We start from the raw sequence: 22032 nt of genomic DNA, 5'->3' as shown, positions 1-22032 counted from the left end.
CACTGACAATTCTCATTCGTTGTTTCGTTTATTCAAACGTTGCGCGGGGCTTGTTTAGAGGTTTCGTAACGAACGTTGCACCGCCACGGAGAAACTTGCGGTATTTTTTCAACGAAAGTCGTTCCTTGGAAGATGACAAAAATTCTCAGCGAGAGAATTTCTTTGGGAAACTAATTAGCGGGCGATACAAGGCGCCACGTAGTAAGAACGCAGAAATTGCTCGGATAACGAGGTAACCGGCTGGGAGCAGAGACGAAAAAGTGTCACGGCGACTGATAAACGTCGCTACAACTTCCCGTTATTGCGCGATGTTCATCGACGTGCGGCCATAAACGATGATCTCTGCGGATCGTTTATATCGGTTCCTGGTACACACAGCCACGTATCCCGGGGAATCTAATGCACGAACGACACGTTATCACCAGCAAACACGGGATCGACGCGGGCCTTAATTATGCGCATTAGCGCGATCATCGTTCTCGTTATTACGGTGTGTACAGAACGTTGGAGCATGTTGTAGCAATACAGCACCGCGGAAGATCGTCATTAATATACCACTAACCAGACAGCCTTGCAGGAACGTGTATTTTCAACAATGACCACGATAAATCAATCGTGCGGCGATATTTCTTTTAATTGTACAATTTCTTTCCGTGAACTCTCTCTTTCTCTCTCTCTCTCTATCTTTCCCTTTCTCTCTCTCTCTCTCTCTCTCTGCCTTTCTCTACCTGCCAACGGTCCTTGGGATCATTATTCAGTTTATTAACATACAATAACGAAACTCTTTATCATTTCGATTTTTCTATTTTCTAAAAAACAAATGTCAGCGTGCTACGTCGCCGAGCGAATCGACATTGCAATCTTCGCACGAACGAAATGGAAACGAGCGGGGAGCGCGCTAGGCATTTTCTCTCACATAATCAAGATAAATGTCACGTTCACGCTGACAACTCTTGCTTTCGTCCATTCTCACGGGTCCACACGCGTCGTTTCAATTTTAATACCGACCCCGGTGTCCAATAAAGGAGAGCGGTAGCCGCATAATTGATGAACAAAGCGTTTTTTGCCCGCGCACACGAGATCGGGATTCAAGAGATCGAGACATTACACCGGTTGCGTCACCGAATCCAGTGGTCCCAATAAAATCTGTCCGGACCGATAATTACCCATAAATCGTTCCCATCGATCGATACAATCGGGAGATACACCGGCCCCGTGCACGGCTCTCCTCTCAATTCCGCGTTTCGTGTAACTCGCTACTCTCTCGGTTAATATGATCTCGCGATAAGCGTAACCCGGCTGAATTATACTTTTTCGGCTCCTTTAATACGCTGTATAGTTGCTAGAATACGATATCGTTTCGATACCATACGTTAGCGAGCTGGAACTCAGGGGGAAGTCGATTCGGTTGATAAGCAAAATTGATAATGAAGAACTGAAATAGGTACTAATTAAAACAGTAGTTTTGCGTGCCTGAAAATTTAACAAAGCAGTCGTTTGACACCTCTCCATTATCGCGCACACCCCGAAAACATTCCAACAACCCCTTCCGAGAACCACCCGAAACCCTCTACGCGCAACGCGAGCCATCTTCCACTCTTTATCTTAATTACTTTCGAAGACACAGCTCGCTCGTCTCATTTCCTCGTTTCTTTCTCTCGCTCCCTCCGCCTACATCCGCCCTTCCAGCGTCCCTCTTTGTTCTTTTGGTCGCGCAGGGTTACAGCGTGTCGCCCGGAGAGAGTCGAAGTTGTAAATTCGCCCCGCGCCGCGCGGTTCGGTTGCGTGCCCTTTATAGGCAACGGCTCTTAAGGGGCCACGTCCAAGTTTTAAGGTCCGTGGGACCGGTGGATCGCGGACATGATTGCATTTGCATTATACACGCCGCGGCGCGCACGCAGATTTATCTGCCCCTGGGGTTTATTTATCTGGAGTTATGGCAAACACTGACCGTCCCGAAGCCGGCCAATAACGTATAGTAATGGAGGGGTCCGATTGACTTTTTTACCCTCCCTGCCTCCGTCCCTGTTCCTCTCTATTTATCTCCGCGGTGGCATCCCTCTCGATCTTACCCTCGATACACGTGTATCCACCTCTTTCTCTACCCTATCCGACTCGATCGTTACACCCAACCTCCACCCCTCCCACCCTACTCGTTCCTACACTTCCTCCTTTTCGTCTCTGTACACCTATCATTCATTTCTCTGCCCGCTTCATCTCGCTCTCTCCTCCCTCACTCTGGCTTTCTCTCTCCTCTTCTAATTCCGCGTGTAAGTCCGTCTATGTCTCCGTTTCTCCTTCCTCTCCGTCTCTGTCTCTCTTTCTGGCTTGCGTATAATATATCTCCTCGGTGATTCCCTCTCCGTTCAGTGGGGAGTGCTTTTATTGGGCCCGCGGCCTATCATAACACGAACGATCGGTGAACCTTCGACCCTTGCTCGATCCCTTCCACCACGTATTCGTTCCTTCTCTTTCCGATGCCAGCTTTCCCTCGCCGTGTTCCTGCTCTCGCTTTCGACGTTCATCGACGCGCGCTCCCTCCGCGAGCCCCGCCGCCCCTCGGGGCCTGTTCCGTTCGAGGTACATTTGTACGCGATTCTTTCATCCTACGTGGATCCTTTTAATGGATGCACGCTGGCTTGTTCGTCGAAAGTATATGGACAGCGCCGCGGGTTTATGGGGGTCGGACGAATAAAATTTGTAAGCTGAGCACACGGATTAGCGGCCCGCGGCTTTACGGCCGGGCGTAAGTAGAATGTGACGCGGCGCGTCAGACAGGGAGCCGTTTCCGCCTCTCGGTCGTTTCTGGTTCTCGCCTGTTAGGGAGTTTAATGATTTAATTTCGGTAAAAATTGAATCGCAAAATGTATCGGAAATTTGGCGATGCGTTCGACGCAGACGTGTACATTTTGCTTGAGAAAAAATGTTCACGCGTAGCTTTTCGACAGTGGAAATGCATAGTCGTGTGTGGTAAGCGTCGAAAGGTAATTGATTATCGAACTTTCGATAACTTGACGATGATTGTATCATACATTTATGATTAATTACGAAGAGCGATCGAACGTGGCGTGTTTGATAATAATAAAACGGTCGATCCTTTAATTACAATCGTCCGAAATCGGCACCCGAGCATCTGAACGGTCGATCTTCTGGTGCCTCGAACAGAGAGATAAATGGCAGAGATAGATCGCACGGCTGCAGCTATAATTCGCTGAAATCGTAGACGCATGCAAACCGCGCGCAAGGTGCGCTAGGCAATAATAACACCGTTAAAACGGCCAATTACTTTGACCGTAGTTTTTTTTCCCCGAGCGCTAGCTGCTGAATTACGCGCGGCCTCTCTCTTTCCCTGCGCCGTGCGTAGGAAAACTTTTCCACCGTGTTCCCTCGTAACCTTCTCGCGTACGGATTAGATCTATGAGAAAGGCGCGGAATAGACGCGGAACCATCGGGTTCGCGGCGGAACAACGCGAAAGAACGATCCTCCTCTGCGTTTCGTGTTGGAGGAATGCGCCATAAACCGAGACAGCTCCCTCGGAAAGTGGCCATTTTCGTTTAAACTGCGTGTTCCACCGACCCTGGAACGTTATATGGTCGTAGATCTCCGCGCCGGGCGTAAAAGTGCACGATTCCGACGTGGAATTGTTCGAAAAGAAAAACTTTTCGGCGTTCGATACGAATAAAAAGTTTCGCGCAACGAAATATGACATAATTTGGTAACGAATTTATTCACCATACGATAAATTCTTTGCAAAGTTGACGGAGGAGCAGCAGCTGGCGTATTCCCCACGATTATCGCTCGATCCTGATAATTGCGGTTTTTGCACTGTCCTCGTCGCGAGGATAATTTACAATGTCATTAACCAGCCGGCCTCCCCTCGACGTGTCATACTCATCTTATGACGCAGCCACGGTTAACGCGCGGGACACAGCGTAGGCTTTATTACTCGCGAAATGGCCGATTCGATCGCGAAAAGGGCAGCTGTCTCATTAGCGGTGCTGTACGAGCTGGCTGATATTGCTTGTAGCTTCTCGAGGAGGCTGACGCGTCGCTGTCACCTTGTTCCACAGACACCTTTTACCATATATTTCTCTCTTAATACGGTAAAGTCTGTACCGCATCGGGGCGACGAAGGAGAAATCGACGCGAGTTCGTGCGTTCTTTCGGGGGATACGCGAACGATCTCTCGCGCCTCTGGGGCCGACTCGACCGTTCGAATTTCCTCGCTATCGACGACATTTCGCACCGACGGTACGCGCGTTCGCCGCACGTTTTTCACGACCTCCACTTACAGCTGAAGTTCACAATTTCTCGAGTGCTAATTGAAGATGATTCACCTTATTACATTAAGAGAAAGGAGAGACTCTAATGTCACGTTTCCATTAAAATTTTCTCACAACGTGTACCCAACTGGTAACTAATTTTCTCAGAAATGCCAGTTTCATTTCTCAATAGTAATCCCGTGGCAAGCGAAATTATGTAACGTCGATAAGTAACATCGCGTCGGCCGAAAACCGCGCAACGATCCAAAATCCTGCTCGTTCCAACGCAGTTAACGTCCTAGTTGCCGCACTTAATCATTCGATACGGTACGATCTATCCGTCGCTCGTATTTCTCGCGTCTCCGTGAAATTGCCAATTTCGAAGCCAGCGACTAGAGCGAAATCCAGAGCGGCGTTGTTCCGTCGGCGACGAGGCCCGCGTCCATTGAAACGCAGCGGCGAGCAGGCCCGATCTAGCGTGAACCGATCGGACAGTTAATATCTCACTCTGGCTGGCTAGGTTCGCATGGCCCGTGCGCGCGGCGCATTCGAAAGGCAGCTTTATATATTCATTTCTCGCGGGACTCGCGTGATGTATGAACGTATGTGGGAGCGGGCCGTTACGTCATCCCCCTGTGCAACCGTGCAGCTGTGCCGTTTCCACAGCATCCTCTACACGTGAATTCGTGTAAAATCGATACGCCCGGGACGCACGAACCACCAGCTCGGATTAAAGCTTCGAATCGTTAGACGTTCGCCGAATTTCCACGGTCGATTTGATATCGTCAACCATCCTGGTTAGTCCCGCTAGGAGCGCGACGAGCGAGCTGTCTCGGTTAATTAGCGACAAGCGGGAACAGCATGGAAATCGGAATCGTGACGAGTGACCAATGGCTATTAGCCAGAAGGGAAAGCAATTTGTAAGACACACACGGCGAGAACTCGTAAAATTTCATTCCGGCCGGCAATATAAATTTCACGATCGTAAAAGTCGTTTATGCCATCGCGCGGGCTGCGCGCGGCGAATACGCGTGCTCTCGCGACGAGTAACGAGATCGTTTGCAGTTGGCCGTCGCGTACGAAAAATCGTTAAACCAGAACGCCGTTGTTCCACTTGCCGGCGAGGTCTCGTTAGGTAAACACCTCTTCCCTATTCATCGTTGATTGCAATTAAAAGTTGGCTCGGTCCCGCGGTAATCGCCGATCGGACGGGCTTTCCATTCGGCTGCGAGCCACCGTAAATTACGATGCCGTAAAAGTGCGGATTCCTACATCGGGAATGCGTCATTAAATTATTAAATCTAATTGGAGGCCAGCTGGGAACGGTCTGTCAGAATCGAGCGACAGTAAAGCTGCGGCCATGTTGGGCGCGGTGTCTGGTCGCGTAGATCGGAAAATCCGAAACGATTTTGAGAAACCGTGCTCGCATCCGTCGACGAAGTTAGCCGGATAATAATCGCAGCGAACAAGCCACCGTTTAATTCTCTTATCATCGGTTCGGCTGTATCACGGGCCCTAATAAATTCTATTAATTTATTACCCTCGATGTGTAGCACAATGTCGCGAAGGCTTAATCAATGTAGCCATTACCGAGCGAACAAGGGAAATGAAATTGGACAGAAAACGATGCGAAATGATAAATGTGCCGAATGTATCATTCTGTCTGGTTAGAACCGCGGTGGCTGACAAATTTATGTCACTGTCCGCGATTTTTCTTGGTGCACCGCTGCCGGCGTTCGCGTATGCCCCATGACATTTCTCTTGGCGTGGCGCCCGCCACCCACGGTATTAAATGTCACTCTCTGCAAAAGGACGTGATCGATGTAACCCAGCTTTTGCGTTCCGCTCCCGGGCCTCCTCGTGAACTTCTTCGTCGTCTCCGTCTGGCCTTATGGGAAACGACGCGTACACTCGATATTGGCTGCGTAAGTTTTAGACATTGGAAAGGAACGTTCGCTGATCCCCGCGGGCGCTCGATGATAACAATTGTAAAACGTAATGGGAATGGCCGAGTGTTGAGAAACGCTTTCGTATGTTAAACAAGCCGATTCTAATGGAGTTCAGAGAAGCGATGGTAAGTCGGATGGAAATGCGAAGCGATGGTAAAGGTTTCCATGCACCAGCCCGTACCGAAGACCCACAAATTCTCGCGGAGCGTACGTCTGTCCGTATCTACGCGTAAACGGTACTTCCTCTCGATCCTCCGGCGCGTTAAGACCGCGTCCGCGACTAAGCAGATTAATAATCGTACCTGGATGACAGCAGTATCGTCGATTTAATTTACGTGCAGGCAACGCGCGCGAGCCACCTAATTGGTAGATACAGATTACCGTGGAACCCCTCATTTATCTGTGAATCCGCGAGCCGCGCCGATAAAGAAGGGGCTGGCTGTCGCCGCGAGGTGTCCTTTTCCGCGGAACGTTTCAATTCCATTGGTCCACCGCGCGTTTTTTCTCCCCGTTCTCGAAGCCATCGCGTGGCAGTGCGTCTTGGTTGTTCATTTGCATAATCTGAAACGGCATCTGGAAGGCGTTTGTGCGCCCGCGTACATGCGCCATGTATACCGATCGTACAACGATAACCGCCGTTGAATCGCTAGAGCGCAAGAAACGCGATTATTGCCCGGATAAGTTGCTCGAGATAACCCGGAACGCGAACGAATTGGCCTAGGGCAGGGTTGCTCACGGTTGCAAACTTTGCTCTTTCCAAGCCGGATGGGTCGTTCGTGAAAGGTTTCGCCAGACAGGTGGTTGTCGAGAATAAGGGTACTTCGTTCGTTAGAACATCGTCAAAGTAGCCTGGCAAGCTTCCACAATTAACTGAACGAAAATATGTTCCTGTCGGAAGAACGTGACGGGGTACGAAACGAGTACCAGCGACCAAAAGCAACGTAACCGAACCCAACCCCGGAATCCCTATAACACGCGCGATCGCAGCGTGTCCCGTTCACGTTGCGGCCATTATTCAAACACCCGGAAGACGCGCGGAGCGCATTGTTCGAGGTGGTCAACCGGCACCAGGCTCTCGACATCCGGGCTACCACCGAAAGAGCATTACGACCCCGGCCAGGGGATGAGTTAGGGGCCGATGGGGGATGGCGAGGGGGATGGGGAGGAAAGGACAGCGTCGAACGTTTCTTCTGGTGGCGAACAGCGTGTAACACGTGGCAGTATCTTGTATCGGGGTCCGCGATCCCCTGCTGGTAGCACGCTGTTCTACTCTATCCGCGGCGCTGCCATTCGGTTCTCCGCGCCGCGGATGCCAGTAGTGGTGGCGTCTGTTGCGGCCGCGGTTCCAACGGTGGACACTAGGCCGTCGTGGTGCACTCCACCGCGCGCCCACCACCGCCCAGATCCGCTGGCATGCCTACAAGAGTAGATTTCCTGCAGATAAACCGACGACCGCACGGAGGCCCGCCGGTGGCCATAGGTGCGCGGCTCTACCCCTCGGTTGCGCGCACTCCTCTCCACACGGTACTCGGTCATATTTAGTCGATTTTGCATTTCATGCTTTCGTTTCATTGGCATCTCGAGTACCAACCGCGTAAATCCATTCCGCGCAATGGATTACATCGAATCTCTGAACGCATTCTTGTTTCCGTCATTTTTCAAAAAATGGACGTCCGGTCGAGGGATCTCGTCTGCGATCGCGCGTGTCCCGAATCGAGATCGTCGAGCGTCCATCGACCGGTGGCCGTCGATTTTCGAAATCGTTCGGACAATTATAAACGGTAGTGTAGGCGCGCGCGAGAGCCACGGTTATGGCTGTATAATATAGTCCCTCTGTTCCTTCCTCTCTCTCTCTATCTGCCGGTCGTCTTTCTGTCGCTCGTTCGCTGTGGCCAACCGAGAGTGGCTGCGCGAGCGCCTGGGTTCAGCTGAGGTCATTGCAAGGTTGCCTTTCGAAGAGACCGCCTCGAACAGGCAAGCCTCTACTCCCGGGGCGACCACTTTCCCCGTTTGATCACCCTGCTATGCTCTTTCGAGTGTTGCCGCTGCAACGAGCCAGCCCCGGGAGGTTAGAGGTGAGGCCGGCGGTTGAGGTCGATGCGCTTTCTGCCTCGGACGTTTTTACGGTTCGTGTGGCGCGGCTGGAAGCGTGTGGGTGGACGATCCGAGGGATGACGGGGGGATTTTTTTTCAGATGCCTCGCGTTTGTTTATGGCTCTAGACCATTTTCGGAGATACGACGCGGGTGACGTCGACGACTGCGCTGAAAATTCGACGAGCGCCTTTCCTCGCCGTTTTATTTTTCCCTCGATTCAGCCAGCGTTTATGGTTTTACCTCCCCGCGCGCGGTTGGAATCCGCGTCGGATACTACTATTTTACGATTTCTATGATAACAGACGTTTAAACACATGTTCCGCGGAACGATAATTATCCGGAGTCTTTGTACTTCTATTTTCATCCTCGACCGGGCACGAATTCCCCGCCAATAAATCACACGGATAATTTGCATTTCATCCATTATACCGTTTTAACTGTACAACGGTGTCGATAGGATCGCGCTGCGTCTCTGTGCGGCGTCGACTTCGAAAACTCGTCGATTCTTGGTGAATTTCGCGGGTCAGGGTAAAATATGCGCGGATGGGAATCACCTGGCTCGGGAATAAGACGTCAAACCGTTAATTTGTCTCCAAACCGGGCATAAATCTGCCTGCTCGATCTCTCACCCCGTCGAATGAAAAATATGAACGCGTGGAAGTTAAAGTTACCAGCCGTGAGTCCAAACTGTTTTTCAAACTGTCCGCCACGATTTTATTTTTAGCCGTTTGAAATATTACAGGAAAGTACCCACGGCTGAATAAAATTATCGTAGATACCGCTAAATAAACGTAAATTTCGTTTTAAGGGAATATCGAGGTAAAAATTTGGGTTATCTATGTGATCGTGCGTCGAAGAAGACGGAACACCCTCGATCGCGAGGGGGTTCGGGGGGGACGGTTGTCAGCGTCTCCCAGTAGCGTAGTTGACCGGAGGTGAACAGTTTTCACCGGAAGTAAGGCGGTCGAGGTCGGGACCAAAGGTCTGAACGCACCTAAGAGCACCGTACGAGAATTTAAATTAGCTTAGAAAGTTCAGGGTCGGCTGGCTACGTACGAGCCCGTTCGTACACACGCTTGGCGACGAAAAACAGCTGCTCGTAGATCCACGGAGATGATAGCCCCCGGCTGAAGTCGGGGAAATCAATTCGATCGGAATTTTCACCGCGCTGAGCGTGGCTACCGCTGTGAAAGGAAAAGCAGCCTCGCGACTCGTTCCCCGTGCACTGTGTTTGCTCTGCGACACCACTGTGTTCCGCTATTTCCTTTGCAAATTGATTTTCGCGCGACTTACCGAGAAGCACGTCGTTTAAACACGATTAACACTTCGCGTGCTGGGAGATAATCGACACGGCTAACAGAAGCTTCGGCAGAAAAAATGTTAACCGTTGCTCATTAGAATGTTTAATTGCGGAAAAATAGTAAAACACTTCTTCAAACACACTCTCGACAGTTTCGTTTTCCGAAGGAGCTAACGAATCGCCACTTAATGATTCATTTCGGCGAGACACTCGACAACAACCCGACGACAAGTGTCTGGTTACTAGAGGCATGAAATAGCTGCAAAACTTGAAACGCGAAGCTATTCGCCTACCGCGTAGGGTACCATATCGAGAGTGTATGAATATTTATCGTGCGATCTACAGCGATTTACCTTTCCTGTGAAAAATGAGTACACGTTTGGACACTGGCTAAAAAAGTGTGTTGTACAAGCGACAAAGACTATCTGATAAATCCTCGAAACGGAGCAAAAAAAGAAAAAACTTGTCAAACAGATGTTGCGCGAGTTAAAAAAAAGAATTAAGTAGTGGCTGAAGAACACGGTACCGATATATCATCGATCGGCTGATTTTCACCGGCAGATAATGTTCAGTTTCGTGATGTGACGAACTTGAGCAGATTTCAGATCTGCTTTTCGTTCGGTGTGTCTATTGTGAGCCACGGTTGCTTCATCAATCATGGATTAATGATTCGCCGATTCGACAAGCACTAATATGTTCAACGTCCCGGAGGAATTTGATAAACGCTATGGATCGTTCCTCGAATCGAAACGGTTTCTTCTTCAACGTTTATTTATTTATTCACTGATCAAGATTAATGAATTCTTTCCGTGGGCTGACGCAAGGAAACACTTCGTGGTAGTCGCTGGAGAGGCTCTCGTTACTAATTAATCACTAGGACGCGAAACGAGATGTGGGCATCAGAATTTTGCGATTTCGCAATTGCGTATTGTTGGCCGCAAAATCCGACGAGCGCTGTTCATCGTCCGCCAAACTGTCCAGGTTCCAGCGTCGAATACCATAGTTCTGATTCCACCCCGTACGCGCGCAAAAAGAGGGAGGCGCGAGGAACGCGACGCGTGGGTGGTTGCACTGTATTATACGGCATTGTTACAAATTGCCGCCCCCGCGTATTGCGCACGAGCCGGCGCATTCTATTATCGGCTAAACCCCTGATAAATGCCTGTCTCTTTCGCGGCGTGGTCCTCAGCAATAACTCGTTATTAAAGTGCAGCTCGCGATAAACTGGCGCCGATAAATCGGCCCGATTCGTGCCGCTCGCAAATTCTACTTTCCTACGTCCCGTGACCATTTCGCGAATCGATGAGATCTAGCGCCCGAGGGACCTCAGATTCGTAGTGCCGCCGTCGCAGTATCGCCAGAGTAGTCCCTGGTTCCGTAAATAAAGCTTGGCGTCGAGTAACTCGATTAATGGGAAAAATCGTTGAAATTTGAGGGGACGTTCCAAGCGAGTCAAGCAAAACGGCAATAAATTTCAGATTGGCATAAAGCGATCGCGGCTAACTTAAATTGAAGTGACTCGACGCGTCGGGTAACTTGGCTAATCTAAACGAGTCTTTATGCACGGGTACTACCGCCGCTCGAGATACGAGTCTTTGTCGCGGCTATCTCGATCTCCTTATCGACGCGACCTTTCGCGCATTTTTCCCTGAACCCTCCCCTTCGATACTTTCTCCGATTGTTTCCACCGAGCCAGCGGTGGGGAACGACGGTGGCTACCGACAATTTACGCCGTTCACGTGGCCTTATCGATTTCTCGAAATAAGCGGCCCCGGATAAGCCTGCGGTTCGATCCTCGAAATCTCTGCCCCGTGGACCGCGCCAGTTTCCTTCGCGGTGGACCGTAATGGCGTCGTGGCGCCGCCCGGAGCCGATCGTTCGAGGCTCAGCCGCTGATAACCCGCCGGATCGGTGGCAATTTAAATTCTAAACGCGATCCCTTTTTGCTCTGCCGGGCAGATAAGCGAGCCGTTACGATCTTCTTCGAGGCTGGCGCGCTGGCAGTTTTAAGGAGACCGATAAATATCGTTGGACATCTTCAGTAGTGGTGTTGGTTCCGTTTCCTTCTTTTTTTCCCGTTTTTAGGGCTCTCGTTGAGTGGATTTCTTGTTTCTTGTTAACACTTTGACAACCGGTGGGGTAGATTTACTATTCGATAATGAATCCGTGTTCAACAGCCGGGCTCTAATAAAGCAGATACTTGTTGGCTGCATTCAAAGTCTCGCGCCTGCGTGCAAATAATCTTATTATAATTCATTTAATTCGTTTGACTTTATTCGAAAGCGCAGTCGTGTGTTTCGATTTATTTACGAATCGCAAAAAGTTGGACGCCGCGTCAGCCGTTCGATGCAAATGTGCAAATAAAAGTAACGATGTTTAAAATAATAGAGCGGGATGAATAGTAGCCGGGGACTGGTGTAATAAAACGCGGACGCCTGAAATTAACTCATAGAATTCACGAGGAGGCGGACGTATCTAAGATTGTCCTTCTCGCAATAAAAGATCCGGCCGGGCTTCTGTTTGCCATCTCAGCGGGTCCAGTGGGACATAAAGTGACCGGTGGCATCGTGACCGCGAGCGTGGCTTCATTACCGGGAAACCTGTTAGTTATGCTAATATCGGCTTACAAACCCTTCATTACTGTTGATGAGCAATTAATACGCCTGCCTGCCCCCCCGGCCGGCACCGCTAATGCACTCCGAATGTCTCTCAATTACACGACGACACGAGCGTTGTCCGCGGGTACGCTCGTAGTCGCGGGGCCTTTTTCGCCCGCTGGGCCTTTTTCTCGCTGGCCTCGTTTAATGGGAATTTAGAGGCTCGTTACACGACGATTTCCTCGTTGTACGCTCGCGACATTGCGAATGGAAATGAAACGGTGGACGGTGTCGTGTTTGCTCGACGGGACCGAATGGACAGTTGATCGCGCCGGAGGCGGTTAGGGGTAGGTTTTTTTTTCCAATGATTTCGTTCCTCCTGAGATTCGTCGCGCAGGTGTTGCGAGGGAAAGATTGAGATTAATCATCCCATCAACAGCTCGAGTATACTCTTCTTCCTCGAAACGCAACCGTTGACGCGATTCCTCGCGTCCCCAGAATCCCCCAAAATGAAGCCTTAACGCGCGCCATCGTTCAAATCGCGGCCCAAGTTTTATCGCGAACAGTCCCACGTTCATTTACCCACAGCAGGTTCCCCCGTCCCGTGGAACACGATTTCCTCTCTGTCTCGTATACGACTTCCCTCGACACGATACGATTACATACAGCTCGCGGACTATCTAAATAACTCGGTATCTCGAACGAACTCGACTCGCGGTTAACCCGAGCCATCCGGCTCTAATTACTCTTGATATCGTTTCGCAGCGCAGCAGCGAAATAGTAATTAAAACAGGACTGAAAAATAACGCGAAACAGCGGCCCGCGCGCACCGTGAACAGAGAGATAACAACGTTTTAACGAACCCCGACGCGGGACGGGGTGAAGTTCGCGCGCGGAAAATAGAGGCTCACGGCCGCGCAATAGGGCGTGGTTGCGTGGCTGATTGCGTTTCGTGGACGAACGAAGAGATCGAGAAGGACGCTTAATTAACGCGCGAACGATGGGTACGATTACTGTACGAGCTGGTACAGAAGCGGACTCTCGATTAAGGAAAAAAGAGAAAACAGTCTCGCGCTTTCCGTTAGCTGGTTCAATTCGAGGTTACAATTCGTATCTTCTACGCAATTTTCTTTTCCGCTCGATCCCAATCGAATCAGCAGACGGTATTACGGACGCCGTTGATTTGTAAAATGTAAATTTATTCAGCCAGATAAGAAAGGAGCGAAGGAGGAAACGATACTATCGCGCGATGTCGCGAGTCAGCCGATTGACCTCCCGATCCTTGTATCTTTTCTTGGTAACCGCAATTCCGCGGGGAAGAGAGGCACTCGAGGAACTTGGAGTATGAGCCCTCCACGACTTCCTGCGAGCAAGGCGAAAGAATCTCGTAGTAAAAGTTATGCCCGCCGCGGCTCGCCGTGGAATATTTTAAGCCGGCGATTGTAATCGATGCGAAATGGAAACAAAAAGCGTAACGGCGGATGAGAGAGAGCGCTGGGCGCCGAGTGAAACGGGGAACGCGAGCCGGCCGGAAAAATGTTATGACAGTTTGTTTAATGAGTCGAGCGGGGCAGGAAAAGAAACGGGCGAAGAAGGAAATGGGTTCCACCGGTGAGAGGCGAAAGTAGAAAAAGAACAACGCGAGAGCCGGAGGAAAGCAAATAGTCGGGCCGCGAAAAAAAAAAAACGATAGAAATAGAAGCGTGGAGCTTGAACAAGGTCGCGGCTGGACGGAAAAAGTCGAGGTTCTTGTCCCGCGGTAACGAGTCGAACGAGAAGAAAACGAAATTGCGGACGGAATCAAAAGTATCGAACTGTTCAATCATCCAGAAACTGGAAACGAGCAAAAGGAGGTGCGCGCGAACACCGTACGTCGGTTTTAAACGTGCGCGCGCCATCGTCGAGAGGAGCGCAATCGGAGAAAAACACCTGGTAACCAACTGTTACTCCGGCGATATCATTAATATTAGAACGGCGATTTATCTCCGGGTGTCCGAAAAACAAAAGTGACTCGGAAAAAATGCATAATAGATCCCGCGAATACGCGGGGCGCGGAGCGTAACTTTCGTGCGTACCGTCCGGTGGGAAGAAAGTAGAATGAAAAAGGACGATGGCAGGAGGAGGAGGAGGAGGAGGAGGAAAAGGCGGTAAAAAGCGACGCGTGCAGGAACGAGATGAAAGCATTCCTCGGGGTCGCGGAGCGAGCAACGGCGGAGCGAAAGGGAGGAAACGGCGCGAAAGAGGGGTAAAGAAAGAGAGGGGAAAGGAGAAGACGGAAGCACAGCGGGAGATAGAGCGTAGCGGGAAGCAGTGGGGCGATGTTGATCTGGTTAGGCCGGTGGGCAGCGGTCGTCGGTGTGCTCGCCGCGGTCGACGTCTGTACGCCGGTCGTCGCCGGCGAGAGAGGCGCGCGACGACCTCGACAGGGCGTGGCAGGTCACCGGTTCTTGTTCCCTGGCGCACAGTGGCGTAGCCACCGATCGGGTTTACCGTAGGCCGTCCGCTGGAATTTCTCGCTCGATTCGCTCTACGGAGTTTCCAAAGAGCACTGCGAACGGACAGCGTCTTATACGTGTCTGTCGCTTCGTCAGGAATCGTAGATTTTGGGTGGAATAAGGAAGACAGGGTTGAATATAGCGGGACGATAGAGGGGATAGGAAATGTCTTTGACGTTTCGTGATTTTATTCGCAAAAATTGATTGGAAAACTGGGGACAGTAAGGTTTTATGAAAATTAAACAGAGGATGTTAACAAAAGATCGATAAGCGCGAAGTTTCTCCTACTACGAGGCGGAGATAAAGGTCGCGATTAAGGAAAGGTGGAAGGTGACCGGAATTTCAGATACCTGTTCGACACAAATTCCGGGCGTCGGTCGAACCTAGCATGGAACATCGTTACATAAAGGAATTCCGCGCGAATTTACGGTTTCTCTGCATGCACGGAATCTTCGACGCAAGGCTCTGAAACGTACGTCGAATTATGCGCAGAGATAACGCTGACAAATTGTCGGCTAAGTATTCCGGCTGGAACTATTTTATCGTGAACGGTGATCAACTTGGCAGCACGAAATATTTTTCTTCCTCTCGATGCTTGGGCGCGTGGTATCAATCGTACAATTGCACTACTGAGAATGAAATTTTGCGACGAAACGAGGCTCGCAACAATTGGATGACGTACGTTTCGTACAAGAATTGTGATGTTCGGCTGTAAACTTCCACGGTGGCGAGAACAGTAATCCCTGGGAAGGGAGCGATGCGCTTGGAAGAATTAAGCCACGAACAGTACTATCCGTTTTTACAAAGTGAGTCCGCTGTATGCACAGTAGTGTACTACCTGACAGGGAGTCATAAACGTAAATTCTGGGCATCGGTTCATCCTAGTTCATTCCGCGTCGTGTTTTGCATACTGCAACGCCGTATAAGGCGGCACCGCGAGCGCGTAACAGCTTCGAGGTGAATGCAGCAGCTGGATGCAATAGCGTTAACAAAAGTTATAACAACGGTCGCGACGTTTTTCGCCTCGCGCGTCCCAGATCCGTGTCCTCCCTACTTTATTCTTTGTGTCGAACACACCGTTCTATTCCTGGACGCGAACGCCGTGAAAATTTCCTTGGACGTGCCCGGATTGGTTCGTAAAGTGTCAACCGCAGGAAAATTGCCAACTACATGTACAGCAATGACGCGCGTACAGAAAGTCGGCACGTTTCGTAAATCTCGCGGGAAATGACAGCTTTTATAAACTAGCGCGTCGAATGTTACTGTTCGCGACGATTTATTTCGCCCGTTAGCGTTTTCTTTCTACCTTAAACGCGAGATAAATCCGAAAGTCGAAAATTCCTCGATCGTATTACAGCGACAGGAATTTTTATTATCGAGGATGATCGGCGTGTAACGGGTCGATAAAATTTTTATTAACACCCGACGAACTCGGTCATTTCTATTCAATTATACGGAATATTAAATCCCCGCCGGATAATCCGCCGGCTCGATCGCTTAGTTGGGGCCAACTTGTCACTTGTCACCGGCTCAACCAGCGTGGAATTTTTCATATATCGTAAAACGTTCCTCTCATTAACTCGTCATTGTCGTTGCACAACAGCTGTAGTGACGAGGCACCCCGATGTCACAGACGCGACTTTTATTACGGACCTACCTCGAAGAACACCGCGCAGCTGATGTCGGATGATTTAGAACCGTCGAATAATTAAGGGAAGTATTTTACGCGTCGTAAATAAGGGAATCGGTGTCGGGGTGTCAGCTGAACGTTTCTCGCGGTGAAACGACGCGCGGTGCCTCCTCGTCGAGGATTCTTCATAATTCTCGCGGCGAGTTCTTTTCTTCGTTCTTTCGCGCATAGTTGATACGCGTTACGTCGCGCGATCGATTAATAAAGTTGCAGGGGAAGTTCATATATCGTTGCATGTATAATCCGACGTTTTACTGTCTTGTCTCGCTCGTGCGACGCCCGGATGCCGCATTAAGATCGTAAAGGTATCGGAAAAATGTGGGAACAAATCCAGCGGAAGAACGAACTGTAAAACGCGACCAGTACCGAGAGTGTTCACCAGCTACATTCCATAAATTCGTTCCCGTAGACCGTGGCTCGATTTTGCAACAGGCTGGCTAGTTCCAGCGGCTGTTTTTCCTCGCGGAGAAACCGATGGACCGAGAGGAAAGATTCCTTGGCTCCAACGCGACCAGTTAACGTGACGCTGTTCCGAGCCGATGCTCTTCCGAGGTTATAACCGCGGCTTCGAGATCTTTCGGGGTCAGGAATTCGAACTTGGCAAGAACCAAGCCGTTACTTTTCGAGGATCCACGATCCTTTTCACGGTTCACGCCAACACTTTCCGCGGATTCCCGGCTTGAAAAGGATCCTGGAATCGATATCGCTTGCTCTTTCAATTGCTCGCTGGTAATCGGAGCGATCGCGATTGATACGAGAGGGTATTGCAACGTTCTCTTATTGCCTCCAATTAAAACTTCACCGTCGCGAATAAATTGGTATAAAATCAAAGGCAACGATCTGCGCGCGCGAAACAATAACGCAGAAAAATCATTAAAACACCGGCTCGAAGCCGGGACGGTCGAATTTCGCGGTGTCTGGGGAGCGGGCGCGAGATAAGAGCGTGTTTGTGGAAGGTATAATTGATGCTGGACCCGGTTTGGGATCGCGTTTGCCCTTAAGAGTTTGGAACTGGGTGGAGAAAATATAGGTTGTCTTCGTGGCTGGGGCCTTTGGAGGGCCGCGGTCGCCCGCGGTGCAACACGAGGATGATATATTCGCTGCAACTGCAGCTGCGCCGCACGGATACCGCGGCTGGCTCTGGGGTTTCGTGAGATTACGAAACTTCTGCCTGTATCCCTGGTCGAAGACAATGAGATGTATGCGCGGAGATGAGATTCCCGTGGATATCCTGCCTTCTGGGACGTCTGCCTTCAGAGGACCTCTCGCGTCAACTCGACCTCGAACATTTTTATTTCCCACTCTAGCCAGAATTCCAAGTTGAATCTCTGGAATCCTCAACAACCTTCTCGTCTCCCAAGCTTGCATCGATGAAAAAACCTTCGACCAGTTAGTTCTCGCTTCATTTCTCGCAGGAAAGACTTTACGCAACCCCCTCGTTGCGAGAAAATTCTCCTCGTTAAGGATACTTTGCATTTCGAGAAAACGATGACGCTAAACAAGATTTCCACGTACCCGCGACCAACCAAAACGATCAAACCGACCCTACATATAATCTCGCTACTACCTTCGTACACGACTCGAACCGCAAAAAGCTATCAGGACGTTCGTTTTAATTCATAGTCATCAACGGGGCTGAGAAAAATCCCGCCGTTCCGGGAGCAACATTTTACAGTAAATACATTTTAATGAAATAGAACGCCGCGGTCCTCCGCCGTGCAACGGCTCGACAATCCCGACGCGAGCGTTGCGCGGCGCAAAAACCCCTCGCCCGATCAACGAGGAGACATCGTGCACTGTAATTTCGTGCTACTTGTGGGCGCCACGGCTCGCAGGCATAATTGATACCCTGATTTCAGAATGGTAATTCATAATAATCAGCTAAGAGATCGCGAGAGCAGAAGCCCGCCTTACCCGTGGCTACGTTCTATTCCGGACGGCAATTTAATATAATAAAAGAACGCCTTTTTCTTGTATCGCGCGCGATTTTCCTACGATGGCTTAACGCGCGGACCACGATTCGAAAGGGACGGGTGGAACAGAGCAAATACATCGAGGGGTTACGCGTTATAATTTCCGAGCACGTCGTGCAGGGGTTGATAACGAGTTCGCGGGTACCACAGTTGGACGATGTCTATAATCTCGCTTATTAATATTAACTTTCCTAGCCATCGACAGAGGAAGATAACGCGAGTTTTCAAATCGCGTCGAAGTATCCGCAGGCGAAGAATTAAATTAATTATAACGTGTTCAGACCCAAATACGCAACCATTACCCTGTTCCCGACACAATGATACATTCCTCCGATCATTTAATTACAGACACATCTAATCCCCTCCCCCGGTTATCTCTGAAAAAGATCTAACTTTCTTGCGACACCGTAATTGTCCTTCCAGGGGATTATTTCATGGAAAGCGTGAAGTCGCAAGTGGTTGCAAACCGAGCCGCGCGTTACATGGCGGTGGACGGTAAAAAGTAGAACCTGAAGAAGATCGAAGATTAGATCACCCGCGATTCAGCTCGCTCTCCTCGCCGCCGTCTAATAACGGTTCCCCTGGCCCTGTTACGTCTCCTTTCAGCCTCCAGACCGAGGCTCTCGGTTAATTAACGTTTACGCGCAGAAAACGGTAGGCGCGTCTGGTCTTCCATTCTTCCAGAAACTGTTCGCTGGTGGCTGGTGCCGCGCTGACGCGCGCTTACCGTTAACCGCGTCGTCTATCGGAAATTGGAAACAATGTCGGCCGTGTCCAGGCGGTGATAGATGGGCCCTCTGTGTCTTCTTCTTCTTCTTCTTCTTCTTCTTCCCCCGTGGCCGGTTTCTACCGGCGAGCGTCGCAGCCGCGGCGGTGTCAGCCGTAAGGGAGAAACGGGATAATTAGCCGCGCAACAGAACCGCGAGAGTTGTTCGCGCTCCGCGAGGTAAACGGCGTGTAAAGCGAGAACCGTGAGCGGGCACCGGGATAATTTGCGCAAGTTCGTTGATCCTCCTCCTCCTTGTCCTTTTCTTGTAATTAGTCAGCGAGCCGGCCTGGAAGAGGAATAACTTTTCAGCCTCGTTCCCGGTTGCCGCTCGGCTGTCTTAAAGTGTGTCTCGAGGCTCGAATTGTAGGATGTTGCGCGTTAATTAACACGTACCGCGAGCCGCCGCGGCATAAACCGAGCCGAGAAAAAGGTTTTCGTTTGGTTTTTACTAATAAAGGGTATATACGTGTTTTCGAGTTTATCGCTCGGGGGAGGTAAAGGGTGGGATGGCGGTAATTGGACGGCGTGGCTATTTTTCACTAATTAAGCAGCTTAGCGCAACATTTTTCCACGGGGTTTTATGGTTCCATTAAAACTCTGAAGTCTCTTCTAGTCCCGTTAAGAATGGATTGCGTTATTTCTTGTTTTTCACGATCTCCAGAGAGTTTAGGGGTCGCGTCGCGCGAGAAACGGACGAAGAATAAAGTTGAAAACGGTTGGTACCAGTCTGGCGCGAACTCAAGGACTCGTAGAACGACCTCGATTCGAGTATCGATCTCGTTGCTCTGGCCGACGTCCGCGGAATGCGCGAAGACGAGGACGAAGACCGGTCCACGGGGTTTGCGTGCCGCGGTCGCGTTACAGCGGTGAATATTTCATTCATAAGCGAGCGATCAGCGTATTCCGTGCGCGCAGCAACGATATCGTAGTATTACGGCGCGCGAGCGGCCCGCGGAGCGTGCAAGCGCAATTGCCCGGGCGGGAGGGAGTAAGGGGCTAAATCGCGCGCCAGTTGCCGCCGCAATTACGATCCTGGCCCCCGTGAATGAAACGTCCGTCCTTTTTTTCTCCCCCCTCGCCCACCTCCTGCCAATTTTTTTCTTCCCATTCCATCCTCCCTTTTTCTTCCGCCTGTTGCCTCCTCCTCCTCCTCCTCCTCCTCCTCCTCCTTCTGTTACACCGCGTAGCTTCACCCGTAGCGGGCGGCTCAACCGCCTGGGTTTTTGCGGAACGGAGGTTTAATGAGCGTTCCGTGCCGCCGAGGATGCGGCCTGTTGCTCACGACGAGATACTCCGCGCGGAACGCCGCGACCTTCGCCCTGGTCGGGGGTCACCCGACGCGTTTCAGGAACACGGCTTGGAACGATGATTCAGAGAGGAGCGCGCGGTGGGTGCCCACGCGTGGGTGTCATTGTTTGAGGAACGTGAATGGCCGCGGGGATCGGGGCGCGGCCGGTTTAATTGGGGAACTGGAAGAGGTTCTTAGCTTAAGAACAGCACGGGATAGCCGATACTGGCGTGAATTTGAATTGCAAATTGCTCTGTTAATTGAAATCCATGAATATATCCTGTTTGCGAATGAATGCTGTGGTTCACCTTATCGAACTGACGCGACGATGTTTCATTCTTTTGCAGAATTTCCGCGAGCACCGTATCGACGGGGCAGCGCTGCCTCTCCTCTCGGAAGACCACCTAACAGGTCCAATGGGGATGAAGCTGGGCCCAGCCTTGAAACTGCGCGCCCTTCTGGCTCGGAAGCTGGGCGCCTGCACGGTCTGTTTGCATTGCGCGCACTGCCATCAGACACCTCTGCCGGCGTTGAACGCGGCCGCGGCCGCGGCTGCCGCGTCGCAGCAGCAACACCAGCAGCAACAGCAACAGCAACAGTTGCCTGGCAGACGGCCTAGCAGCACGGGGAACTGACAAACAATGGCGGAGACTCCACTGGGCCAGGAGGGCGCGGTCGCGCCCTCCGCGGACCCGAACAGGGCCCTCAGGATAGAACGGCGCGTATCGCGACCCATACGCAAGCCGGAAGTGGTCTTCAAGAAGCCGATCAAGCAGTGACGCGGACGGCGCGACGAGTTTGCGCGCGGCCGCGGACGCTGCGGAGTTTCTGGAGGCTCCGCCTGTCGTTCGATGTGTGCTGGTTTCGAGGACGTTCAAACAACGAGAAAGAGTTCGATGTATGCGTAGTAGTGTGCCGAGTACCCGGAGGAAAGTTACTCCGACGGGGCGTTGTACTTAGGCGCCTGGTTTTCCGGAGCGGACTGAGATTGTGCGAGGGAACAGGCGACGCTTGAACTGGAAGGGGTAACGATTATTGATCTTAGATACCCGCTGGACTTGGTTTCTTCAGTTGGTTAGGGTTGCTGTTCGAGGTACGGGCAAGGAGTTTGTGGCATGTCTAGACATTTCTAATTTGTGTTTCCAACGGTCCTAAAGCGTCCAGTGGAGTTTAGATCCATTTCGCTTCGTGCTCGTAGAAATTTCGTTTTTGTTTTTCTATTCTTGTTCGAAACCAGAAGGAAGGTAGCAGAGGAATATTTTCTACAAAGTTCTTGACCATGCCTTGTTCGAGAAGTTCGACGGATCCCAAGTAGAACTCGGAAGCTACCTTTTTTAAGCTCGAATCGTCACTATCGTGTCCAACGACGTGTTCATCGTTTTGTTCTGTTTGCGAGATATCAATTGTTCGAGACGATACTCAGTGCCTGAAGCGAGAGTAACGCGGAACGCGCTTAAGAGGCGAGCAGAGGTGCAGTTCCCAAAAATTAGCGATCGTAACTCGTAGTTCCGTCAGATTCTTGAGAGTCCCGTATCGCTGGCAAGGTTCGCAGGTTCTCTTCGCGTTGCAGGAAGTGAAGGGTGACTAACGAGTGTTAACGCTCTCGCGTACTG

General features: G+C 50.8%; 1 protein-coding gene across 1 annotated transcript in view; it reads left to right on the top strand.

The window, feature by feature from the left end:
• The window catches only part of LOC143428285 (uncharacterized), a 113425-nt gene extending 91825 nt beyond the window's left edge, over positions 1-21600 (top strand). The window contains exon 6 of the mRNA XM_076903031.1: positions 20767-21600. Coding sequence (XP_076759146.1) covers positions 20767-21054 — 288 coding nt within the window. The 3' untranslated portion in view covers positions 21055-21600. The remainder of the gene's footprint in view (positions 1-20766) is intronic.
• The last annotated feature ends 432 nt before the right edge of the window (positions 21601-22032 follow it).

The sequence above is a fragment of the Xylocopa sonorina genome, chromosome 1, assembly GCF_050948175.1.
Source record: "Xylocopa sonorina isolate GNS202 chromosome 1, iyXylSono1_principal, whole genome shotgun sequence".
In the NCBI taxonomy this organism is placed as follows: Eukaryota; Metazoa; Arthropoda; class Insecta; order Hymenoptera; family Apidae; genus Xylocopa; species Xylocopa sonorina.
Note: the sequence above shows the minus strand (reverse complement) of the source record. Positions and strands in the feature narration are given on the sequence as shown.